Source organism: Dermochelys coriacea, chromosome 1 (assembly GCF_009764565.3).
Source record: "Dermochelys coriacea isolate rDerCor1 chromosome 1, rDerCor1.pri.v4, whole genome shotgun sequence".
NCBI classification, from domain to species: domain Eukaryota; kingdom Metazoa; phylum Chordata; order Testudines; family Dermochelyidae; genus Dermochelys; species Dermochelys coriacea.
In genome coordinates, this window is record NC_050068.2 from 310,422,631 (window position 1) to 310,435,592 (window position 12,962).

Here is a 12,962-nt window from a genome sequence, read left to right on the forward strand (position 1 = left end):
ACAAAATCATTTCTTTTAACTAAAACATATTTTCTCTAATGCCAAAGCACATCTATATGATACTCAGCTCTCCATTTCATTGCACAAATATTGAAGCAGGATAAATATGAAGTTATCCAAGTCTGGGCTTGATCCCACAGCCCTTCCTCATACAAAACTATTGGCTCTAGTGAGAGTAATTCCTAAGGGAGGAGTGCAGGTTTGTGTTTCACGGACCAAGCCATCCCAACTTTATGTTGCAGCTGTGTTGGATTATGAAGTTAAGCACTGGAACAGGTTACCTCTGGAGGCTGTGGAATCCTCACCACTGGAGGTTTCTAAGAACAGGTTAGACAAACACCTATCAGGGATGATCTAGGTATTCTTGGTCCTGCCTCAGACCAAGGGGACGGACTGGACAATCTCTTGAGGTCCCTTCCAGCCTTATATTTCTATGATTCAATGTATGGTCTCTTCTCAGCAGCCTAACTGATCTTGGAGACAGGTGGTCTTGGTGAAGAAGGAAGGTTAATGGTCTCCAGGAGACCTTGGAACAGACTGTGGGAACTGGACAGTTCACACATATGAGCTTCATCTTCTCTAAGCGGCTTCTGCAGATCCTGCCCCTCTCACCTTCCTGATTACTGCAACAGTAACCCAATGGAACTGCCCTGGGGAAGAGGGACTAGGCCCAGATCTCCAATTTGCTGGCCCAAGGGAGAGAGGAGATGATGGGGAGGGAATAAGAACATAAGAATGACCACACTGGATCAGACCAAAGTCCATCTAGCCCCATATCCTGTCTTTCAATAGTGGCCAAGGCCAAGTGCTTCAGAGGGAATGAACAAAACAGATAATCATCAAGTGATCCATCCCCTGTTGCCCATCCCCAGCTTCTGGCAAACACAAGCTAGCGACACCATCCCTGCCCATCCTGGTTAATAGCCATTGACGGACCTATCCTCCATGAATTTATCTCTCTCTCTTTTGAACCCTGTTACAGTCTTGGCCTTCACAACTTCCTCTGGCAAAGAGTTCCACAGGTTGACTGCGCATTGTGAGAAGAATCTGTTCCCTTCAAAAGTAATTGGTGTGGCTGACGGGGCTTTGTCCACTTTCATTCTAGGGGGACAGCTCTTTTTCAGAGATATCCACCTAAGGATTACCATCTTGGACTACAAGGCCCATTCACTCTACTTGACAATTAGGAGGGGTGGGGAATTCCACTAGCTAACTCTTATGGAATTAGGGCGATACTAATTACGAATTAGGACTTATGCAGAGTGCCTCCCTGAGGTGATCCCTTAGCCTCTAGATGGGGCAGAGACTCTGCTCTGCAGTAGAGAGCATGGGGGACAGGCAACAACAGATCCCTCTGTAGAACTGTTCTTGAGGTGAGTATGTGTGTGTGTGTATGAGGGTAGGGGTAGTCAGCATGTGATTATTATTTGTCCCAAAGCTGTGTAGGCAGCTGTGGAATGAAGCCAAGCCCTGAAGTTCTGGTGAACTCCATGCTGTGGATGCAGGTGGGATCAACATTTGGTTCTAATGGCCCAATCTGGTAAACCCTTTCTACTAGACATAGGGCTTAGTAACATGAGTAGTGATTCCTCATTGTATTAAGCAACTGCAGGAACAGTCTTTAAATATGCACTTTTAATTTTATTTTACTCCAAAAAAACTGTCTGTTCTTTATTAGAGGAGTAACTAGAAAATTTTTATTGCTGCTCCTGAAACTTTATTTTTATCTTGGTAAACCAGTAATTATTCTACACAGAATTCTTTAAAAAGTAATTGCTTCAGGTAAACAGTGTATGGAGCCTCACCTTTTAGTTTGAAACATTTTTAGATTCAGGTGGCATTTTTATGCTGCACACATTTTATAGAACACTGAGTGTACAGAGAAGTGATATTTGCAAATATGAATTTGCAGATAGTATTGGAATTAAGTTGCCAGAATTGAGTGGCCTCCATATTTATGATCACTGCTCAGTAGAACACATAGCAAGCATCTGTACTACAGTAGCTTCTTGGCTTAGGTGTGCACTTCATATATATTTGCTCAGCCTGACTACATTTTATTATGACACACACACACAAAAGTGTTACATTTGAAGGTGCATTTCAATTGATTCTTTTAAAAAATTCAATATGTAAAAAAACAATTATTATTAACTGTATGGAAATAATCAGTTAAGGAATAGCCAATAACCGTCTGCCATACAATCCTTCATCACTCACTATCACCCTCCCTCTTTTACACACTCAATGTTAGTTTGGCCAACTCATTTTGTTGTGGAATGGAAATATGCTGCTGGATGTATACTGTTGATTTTGTATGTTATTTTCATTGTGTAGTAAAGATTCAAAAAATAATATAGTTCAAAAGGTATATTAAGATATGTCATCAGATATTTCATAGTGTGATATGATGAAGGGATAAAATAATATTTTAATGAATGACCTGTGTAATTTGGTGATATAATGTCCATTGATTGTATGGTGTTTTAGGTTTATGTGATTGTAGGTAGGCCTGGTAAATTGTATTTTATAACTATATTAACTATATTGTGTATCTGATAACAAGAAGTTTTTTTGTAGTGAGTAACATTGTAGTAATATGCTGGAAATGGGTCCCTTCAATAAATAAAATAATCAAGATTTACTGATCTCCAGTCATTTGTTATTTTGACATTGGTATACATACCGGATGCTTTTGGGAAAGGCAAAATTAATGTCAGGCTGTGGTGTAAATCTGATGGAATGAAAATGATGAAGGATTATATGAGCATAAAGAAACTGGGTGAATCCTCTAATTGTTAATTTGTAGATGTGTGTGTTTGAGGTTCACAATTTTGTGATGAGATGTCTAATCTTGGTTTTGGGTGCCAACTAGACTCCATTGAAACACACTTTCAACCTTAAAACCTTCTTGTAATGAATATTTGGGGGGGGGATTTCCTCAATTTGTTTTTTATAAATTTTATAAATCATAAATTTAAATCTGGTATATAAGGTCCACAGAAGGGGATCCTTACTGTAACATTTTATGAGGCCCTGTGCATGTGGAGTTGTGTGTGTCTGGAGTTGTATCTGTGTGGATCATGGGGTTAGAGGTCAGTGGAAGGGAATGGAGCTTTTTATTTATACTGTAAACTAAGTGCTTAAAGTTTTCTATCTAGAAAATTTTAAATATTTAAAATTTATCATGGATAAACTCTCCATTTCCCCAACCCAATTCCTGTACCCCATTCTAGCCAATTCCTGTACACCTTCCTACTCAAGTATCCTGCATCCATTTTCTATGCCTCCCCCAATCCCCTGCACCCTTTTCTATACCCCTGCACTCCCTGCACTTCCTCTTCTTTCCCCATTGCATGCTCCGCCAGTCTCCTGTCCTCTCCTATTCTTCTTCCTCCCACAGACACCCCAATCCAACACACAGTAGCACAGTTCTAGGTCACCCAGTCTATTCCCCTTGAAATGCACGTCACCACTTCTACAAGCCTCCTCCTGGACTCCTGCTCATCCACATATCCTCCACCTCAAATCTCTCCCTCTAATATTTGGAAAAAAATTAGAGCATTGCAGAGTGTGTGTATGTAAATAATTGCTCTGTACAGCCCAAACTGTATCCACAGGTAACAGGAAGGGAGGAGTGAGGAAGAACAATACTGCAGTCGGCCACTTTAAGGCACTGATAACTGTGCAGATCTATTCTCTGCCCAAACCCATTGAAAAGGGAATCAGGATTGGGACTTTTTTTAGCCTGGTAAAGTGACAAACAGACCTTTATTACTTCACAAAGTCTCTTCTCTCCTTACAGCAAGGTGATCAGCTTTCCTCTTGTATCTTGGCCTGTACTTAGAAGGAAGAACACTTCCTTTTCCCCTCAGGGCCCCTCCTCTGGCCTTCCTGTGCCTTTATTTATACCCCTACTCGAATGATCCCCTAATTAGTCTCTTCCCTGCTTACTTTATGAGGGGTTCATATTATTCACTTTTGTAATCGAGCCACCAACACCTCCCTTGCAAAAAAAAGAAACCCAACAAAACTACTCACTCAAACCACAGAATCCACATAGTCAACATTACCAAACAAATTTGGAGTTTGATGGCTGAGCCATTTTGGAGATAGGAAGAGCCAAAAACTGTTAGGATCATTTTAAAAAATATGTCACTGAGGGGGAAACTTTTAAATCCCACAGCTTTAAAATTCTTTTTCTGATTTTTTCCAAACATCCTAGAAAAACTCTGTCATAGAATGAGATATGGCATGTTCCATTTCATGGGGATTGTTTTCCTGAAGAAAAGTACAGTTTTTTTGTTTTAAACTGAGCTCAGGATTGGAGGCTACATAACTGTGGAAGTACTGTCATCCATAACAAATGTAAATGTTCAATACATGATATACAGTAACCATCCATCCACATACTGTATACGACATTGCTATCTCAGAGACAGATATAAAATTCCAAAATAATTTGTTTGCAACATTTTGGTAATGTTGTAATTGCAATTTTTATCATCTGCATCTCCCTTCTGCCTTCCTCACATATGATAGATGCAGAATGAAGTGGGGTTTTGCAAAATTATCTGTACACAAAGCTGCCATCCAGACCTGGACATCTGTTATGTTATCTTTATTTTAAATATTGTGTGCTAATGTAGGGCTTATTAAAGTGAGAGAGTAAGGGCATTGGACCATATAGCTTCTCCCTCACCCCCCACCTCTGCCCATGCCCTTCATTCTTGAACTGCACTGCTCTATGCTATCACAGTACTAGGGCTTCCTTGAGCACCTACTACCTGTCATGCCATATTTGTGTGCTCTGCTGTACGTTGTGGTTCTATGATATAGATCAATGTCCACCAAGGAACAGAATGAGGCCAGTCAGTTAATGTTTCTTGAGCTTAAGCCAACACAAATCCCCAAAATAAATAAATAAAAGGTGAAAGGCCACTGTTTAAAATTACTTCATGCTATCTCCATCACTAATGTCCTAGTCCTACAAACACTTATGCACCAGCTTAACATTACCATTGTGAGTCATCCATCAAGGCCAATGGAACTGCTAATGTGTAAAGTTAAAGACATGAATAAGTAATGATCAGATCCTAAAATGGCTTATTTTCAGGCCTGGTGGCGTTGCCCCTTATAAAGGAAGCTCTCAATTTACATCTGAAGTTAGACAAATATGTTTAGATTAGAGCATTTTAAAAATGCTTGTCTCTTTAATCTGGATGTTGTTTCTATGACATAACTCCTGGTTTAGTTCTTTTCAACTCTGATGCGCACATCTTTTCCATTTCATACACCTGCATTCTTTTCAACCCAGCTTGATATTCTCCATGAACTTCTCTTCTGTGTTTTTACAATTTGGTTTGCATATTTTTACATATGTGTGGTAGTGTGCATAATGAAAAGTGAAGGACAGGTGTTAAGCCTGCGTCCTATGAAAAGATACATAGATATATGAGGGAACACTAAAAATGAGGCCCTTCTCTTGGTTGAAAGAAATCCTGAATTCATACATGTGACCCCTATGCTCATAGAAATCAGTGGCAAAGCTCTCACTGAATTCAGCACTGTAGGATCAGACAAGCAGCACTTACTACTGACGTTTACTAACTTCACAATTGTTTCAGATAGCTTGCAGCTTCTTCTCATTAGACTATTCTGATTTACAAAGGAATACCCTATTTCTGCTGCTGTATACCAATTTTCATAAAACTAGAGCACTCTCACTGGGTGCCCTCATTCTTGGCAGCTTCTTTACATGGTGAATAACACAGTTATGTTTCTGTTTGTGAATATTTACACATAGGGTTGTTGTTGTTGTTTTGTAGTGAGCATGACCCAGATGAGACACAAGTAAAAAACACCAAACCTGCATGGTATGGTTCCAGAAGCTATGAGTTTCACCTGCTGACTCTGTGTGTGTGGATTACACTACATCAAGAAATCAACATGCTCTAGGTGGTGCTTGTGCCTGGCACTTCATGGTGAACAAATATTAGATAAGACAATACAAATGGTACAATCCCTATTGATTTTCTTTGACTGCACATAATGTGACAGCTGTAGGCACAGTTAACACTTACCCACAGCCTCATCTAATGTTTCAGTGCTGGTTTATATGTGTAAACTTGTAAGTGTCCCATAAATTTCATTAAGTACTTTTCAAGTCATCTAGATAAAAGATAACATACATGTAACGAGCTTCTTATTTGCACATAGTCCTAGCGGGACAAAAGGGTTAAGGGATTTAATCTTGACTAGGTGTTGGGAGGAGTTCACTGTTTGCTCAGATTGGTTATTTTTCTTGATGCACAGGCGTGGATGGATAGGTGCATTTAAAAGAAATCTAAATAAACAGTGGGCAGCATAAATATTTCTAGTAGAAGACTGTATTGCCAACTGCAGGCATTTACAAATCATGAGTCCATAACCCCCAAAATCATGAGGTTGTCTTAAAAATGAGATTTACAAAATAATTCGGGTTAGGATTTTTTAAAATTTGACTTCTGGTTTTTGAATCTTTAGGATTCACATTTTCAAGACTTTCTCCACAACCATAAGGCTTAGAAATGTACTTTTTCTTTTTTTAAGTGAAAGCTGAGATTCGCAAGTAATCAGCTGAAACCAGGAGCTGGATAAACTCTAAATAATATGAAACTCATGATAAAAGCAGAAGAGTTGGCACTGTTGAGAAAATGACTTCATTTCCCTGTTTCTTGTTTATTCAGCTATTGTACAGATCTCAATTCTTTCCTAGCATCTAACTCAGAGACTCTTGCTCCCCAAACTGCGGCAGTTTAGAGGAGTCATGCAAATGACACAGTTAAGCTTGTGGGGAATAAGCGGCACACATCAACTCCAAGGCTACATCTACACTACAAGCAAGGGGTGTGACTCCCAGCTTGTCTAGACATAGTCGTGCTAGCTCGTTGAGAGCTAGTGTGAGTATAAATAGCAGTGTAGCCGCAGTTACTCCGGCAGTGGCAGCAGCAGCATGGCTCAGCCATGCCGAGTACATACTCAGAGGGTTCAGGCGGGTTTGTGATTGGCATGGCTAACCTGTGCTGATGCTGTCCATGCTACTTCAACTACACTGATATTTATACTTGCTCTAGCTCCCACTGAGCGTACATGGCCTGGGAATCACACTGTTAGTTTGTAGTGTAGACCTAGTCCATGAGCGCAACACACTGACTGAATTATGGCACATACAAACTCTGAGGCGAAATCATTCCCATGTCTTCTCATGCTGGTAAAGGAGGGTAACAGTAATGAGATCCAAGATGGAGGTTTCAAGGACTTAAGGAAAAGCATCATCAAAATGAAGAGGTGGGGAAAATTTAGGACCACACTGGACCAGCCACCATGCTAAGGCCCAGGTTATAATAGTCAGAAAGAGCCAAAGGAATTACTTGCAAGAATTCTTCTATAGAAAAACACTCCATTAAACTCTTAAAAATGCTCACAGTGGATTCCACCTGCAACTTACTGTGCACACTGGTCCTGATCTTGCTAAGCACATGCTTAACTTTAAGCCTGTGAGTAGTTCCATTGATTTCAATAGTAGTGAGCTTTGTTGGATCAGTGCTAGACTGAGTTCTCTGCTTCTCAATAAAATCTGAGGGAAAATGTTCCTCTATTCTTTATAAAATCATACTGGATTATCTTTACCAGATTTTAAATGGTCTATTCCTTTTCTATAGAGCTTCTCATCTAAAAAAAGAGTGGGGAAAATTATTTAGAAAAAATAACTACACTGCAGTGGATTTTAAATAACATATTTGCAAGATACTGATAGCTTGTGTATGTATGCATGGGTGTGTGCACAAAACATCTTCATTCATATTCAATGTTTGGTAAAAGGGTCTGAAAAATAAAAATATTTGTTCTTTTTTTCACTGGAAGGAAAAGTGATACTACAAACCGTTTTAAGGAGACAAACATTCTTCCAGTTCAAGAGAAAAACTGAGATCAATTCACATATGAAGGGCTTTTTTTAAAAAAAAAAAATTAGGCACAATTAAAGTTGAGTTAAGGCTCTGGTGGAAATCTAAAGAGCATCGGCAAATCTGAGCACTGCTCAGCTTTTGAATTGCTTTTCTACTTCTCAGTTCTTTTAAATGGTTTTCTATGGCAGGAACATTTTTCTTAATTAGTCACAGCTAATTAGCGTTCTGGCATAGACAAGTAATCAGAAATGTCAGAGCTGCAAGGCTACATCTCCCTAATCCTTTGATAGTAATTCAGCCTCCTGGGAGGGCCTCAAGCTGCGGTAAGTAGTGGCTGACAATAAGGCAAAATTAGGTGGGCAGCAGACCATTAGGATAGAAAAATAAAAAGCACTACCAAATCCTGCTGAGCACCATCAGGCAACTAACTACACTGCCAGATGAGGTGCCTGTTTAAGCCTGTGTTGTTAATTAGCTGATTCTACCAGACCTGCCACATATGTCCAGGTGCATCATGCAAAGATGTGTAATTCTGGGTTTGTGCCAAATGGCAATTGTGTTCTTCTGCGATCACATTTCAAGAATCTGAGCAAGAAGTCTACATATTTCTTGAAGATTATTCTGAATTATCAAAGAAATAAGAAGATCAACAAGCTACAATACATTTGCTTGTTTAGTTTCTTTTAGGTAATTAGGTACGCTCCTCTCAAGTTTCGCAGATTTTAATTCACATACAGCTTTAGAATCAAGTCAAGGCCTTTAACCAGTCCACACCTAGTTTCAACTTGTCAGAGTCATCTTGGCATACAACTTAGATCAAAAGTAAACCTTTTTATAAAATCTTATACTTGCAAATCATTACTTAACATTGACAATGATGATTATTAACTAAAACTAACTTGACAGGTAGTAATTTGAGAATGAGCATTTTTTCAAAATGAGACATTAAATTTTGCTAGAAAAACACTGCTAAATACTAAATACTACATTAATGTTGCTTTCTGAGACAGACATGGACAACATCGAGAACAAACCAGTACAATAGAAAACTCAAGACTCACACCTAAAACACATTCTTGCTCTAGCAAATGTCACCAGGAAAATAAATTATTTTTATTTACTAAGGAGAAACACACGTTTTTAACTAGAGATCATTCTTTCAAATTATTATAAATGCTATATAAAAACATGCAGCTGAAGTGGCCAACAAATTGTTTGCTTCTAGATACTAGCAGACATAACAAACACACATGAATTAAACAAGCACTTCATATCCACCCGTCAGCACATAATGAGATACATGACATAACAATCTTTAGAAATAAACTATTACCTCAAACAGCCTCAAGTACATCAATGAACTTATATCATCCATCCCTTTCTACTAATGGAAAAGGAAAATAATGGTTATGACATGGAAACATGATTAGTATTCAATTCAGCGTGTTGACATTATAACCAAAATAATGTGATCAATCAGTTTCTTTTGACAGAAAAAATTAAAAATAAATAGAATGACTGGTTATGACAGGTCAACAAAGTTAATGGCTTATATTTGAACATCTCAAATACAAAAGCACAACAGAATACAAATAATATAGGCTATGGAAAGCTGGGAAAAGCTGAAACATTGTATGTTATATGTAATAAATCCTAGTCTTTCTAAATTTCAAAGAATACTGTATGAGTGCTTTACCCTTCATTTCTATTCCTCTAATCATTGTAAGTGTTCATGCATACATATACAGTGACCACCATAATAAGGCGATGCTGTTGCAAACACTTAGGAATGTGCTCACCTATAGACACGTGAGCAGTCCCACTGAATTCGGTTGGACTGTAGGCCATATAAAGGCCTCACTTACAGGATGAGAAGACTCTATCCTGGGAAGCAGTGACTTTGAAAAACATTTGGGATTGTGGTGGATAATCAGCTGAACATGAGCTCCCAGTGCAACTCTGTGGCCAATGGCAAAAAGAGTTAATGCAATCCTAGGATGCATAGACAGGGGAATCTTGAGAAAAAGTACAGAGATTATTTTACCTCTGTATTTGGCATTGGTGGAATACTGTGTCCAGTTCTGGTGTCCACAATTTAAGAAGGATATTGATAAATTGGACAGGGTTCAGAGAGGGGCCAGGAAAGCAAATAAAAAATTAGAAAGCATGCCTTATAGTGATAGATTCAAGGAGCTCAATCTATTCAACTTAACAAAGAGAAGGTTCAGGGATGACTTGATTACAGTCTATAAGTACCTACATAGGAAACAAATATTTGATAATGGGCTCTTCAATCCAACAGAGAAAGGTGTGACATGATCCAGTGCCTGGAAGCTGAAGCTAACAAAACTGAGACTGGAAATATGGCATCAATTTTTAACAGTGAGGGCAATTAACCATTGGAACAATTTGCGAAGGTCGTGGTGGATTCTCCATCACTGGCTATCTTAAAATCAATATTGGATAGCACTTTGGAGGACAGGCTTAGATTTCAAAATGATCTTGATAAATTGGAGAATTTGTCTAAAATCAGCAAGATGAAATTTAATAAAGAGAAGCACAAAGTACTACATTTAGGAAGGAAATATCCAAAGCACAAATACCAAATGGGGAATAACTGGTTAGGCAGTAGTACTGCAGAAAAGGATCTGTGGGTTATAGTGGATCACAACTTGAATATGAGCCAACAATGTGATATAGTGGCAAAAAAGGCTAATATTATACTGAGGTGTATTAACAGGAGTGTCACATGTAACACACAGGATTCTACTCAGTATTGGGGAGGCCTTAACTGGAGTAGAGTGTCCAATTTTTGGCACCACCAGGGCCAGCCTTTGGGAAAATGGTACCCTGGGCAAACTTGTATTTTGGTGCCCCTGGACCCCGCTACCTCCATGGGCTCCTCACCCATCCCCCCCTCACTCCTGCTGCCCCCCTTCCCCCAGGCTCCCCACCCATTTCCCTTGGCCCCTGCTGCCTCCCTGGGCTCCCCCACCCTCTCTCATCACCCCTGGGCCCTACTGCCTCTCTCCCACCCACTGCCCTGAGCTCCCTTCCACAGCCTTGCACCCCAGACCTGCGCCATTCCTTGCCTCTTGATCACGGCAGCCCCCGACCATGGCGCCTTGTGCAGTTACACCTGTCATCCATCTGTAAGGTTGGCCCTGGGCACCACACTTTAAGAAGATGTGGAGAGTGTCCAGAGAAGAGCAACAAAAATGATACAAAGTTTAGCAAACCTGACCTCTGAGGAAAGGTTAAAAAAATTGGGCATATTTAGTTTTAAGAAAAGAAGACTGAAAGCAGACCTGATACCACACTTCAAATATTCTAAGGGCTGTTACAAAGAGGGTAGTGATCAATTGTTCTCCATGTCCACTGAAGGTAGGGCAAGAAGTAATCAGCTTAATGTGCGGTGAGAGAGATTTAGATCAGATAATAGGACAATAATAAACTTTTAAACTATATGAATGTTAAACACTGGACTACACTTATAAGGGAGGTTTTGGAATTTTCATCACTGGAGGACAAGTTACACAAATACCTATCTGGAATGGCCCTGATATACTTGGTCCTGCCTCAGTGCAGGGGGCTGGATTAGATGACCTCCAGATCTTCTAGCCCTAGATTTCTATGATTTATGCTTTAGGGACTATTTTGGGGAAGTTCTATGGCCTTGTTAGACAGGTCAATCTAGAGGATCTCAATGGTCTCTTGTGGCTTTGGAATCTACGAATCACGTGCCAAAAGTTAAGCAAGTAAGTAAGAGTTGGCAGGGTCAGGGCCAAAGTTCACATTTGCTAATAGTTACTACACTGTATCATCTAACATATCACAGTGAGATTAAACCGTTGGCAAATACTGACTTTTTAATGGTATTCACTTTATGTACATGGCGACAAAGAGTCCTGTGGCACCTTATAGACTAACAGACCTATTGGAGCATAAACTTTCGTGGGTGAATATTGCTAGAAGAGGGCCTCATCCTCCCTGATTGAACTAACCTCGTTATCCCTAGCCTGATTCTTGCTTGCATATTTATACCTGCCTTTGGAAATTTCCATAACATGCATCCGACGAAGTGGGTATTCACCCATGAAAGCTTATGCTCCAATAGGTCTGTTAGTCTATAAGGTGCCACAGGACTCTTTGCCACTTTTACAAATCCAGACTAACTTGGCTACCACTCTGATTTATGTACATAGATATGCATGTGGTAACACGCGTGTATTATTATTTCAATAATGAAAAAAATAAAGGTGGTTATTGTCGGGTTGTGGGTTTTTTGTTTATGTTGTGTGTGCGTGCATTTTTTGTTTTGTTTTATTTTTAAGAGAAAGAGAGGCCCAAATTTTAACCTAAAATAATGGGTAGATCTACATGGCTTTATTGACTTTCTTTTGTCTTAAAGTTTCCTCTGTTACTTAAAATGGAAATTGTTTACTTAGACAAATTTACTACTAACGTGACTTTGACAAAATCAGAACAAAATCATATAGTTGCTTAAACTGGAAGCCTTTCAACAGGAGGCATCTCAATGCAAATACAATCTATACAATAGGACTCGTTGGAGAATGGGAATAGGAATATTTTTGAAAAAAGCCTAAGGTCAACTTTTCTGTTTTCAGATACACATCTGTGTTTATTGCACAAATGATAAGAAATACATGAAACTGATAAGCTACCAAAAGAGGTGCTTGAAAGAGTTATATTAGCAGAAAAAGGAAGAATTTGGATCACTCAGAAGTGTATTTTACATAGAAGCACAATTCTTTGATGTGTGAAAATTTAATGTAATCCAAATTCAGTTTTGATCTACACACACTAGCTTCTCATTGAATAAGTTTAATGCCAATTAAAGGTGCATATGAAACACAGAGTTATTCATTTTATCTGAACAATCCAAATCAGAACATGTATCTAAGTTCAACCACATTGGCTACTGAGAAATGCTTTTTTAAGGGCCCACTCCTGTTCCCATTGACTTTAATGGTATAAGATCAGACACTAGGA

General features: G+C 39.1%; 1 protein-coding gene across 26 annotated transcripts in view; it reads right to left on the reverse strand.

The window, feature by feature from the left end:
- CADPS2 (calcium dependent secretion activator 2) overlaps positions 1 to 12,962 on the reverse strand; it is a 592,957-nt gene that overhangs the window by 11,586 nt on the left and 568,409 nt on the right. For 8 of the 26 annotated variants that reach the window (XM_043495750.1, XM_043495766.1, XM_043495758.1 and 5 more), the window contains one exon: positions 9,283 to 9,330. The exons of 17 other annotated variants lie outside the window; for them this stretch is intronic. In XM_043495750.1, the coding sequence (XP_043351685.1) occupies positions 9,283 to 9,330 (48 nt within the window). Of the gene's footprint in view, positions 1 to 9,282; positions 9,334 to 12,962 lie in introns of all 26 variants that reach the window. One more of the 26 variants, XM_038405353.2, reaches the window with a different exon arrangement.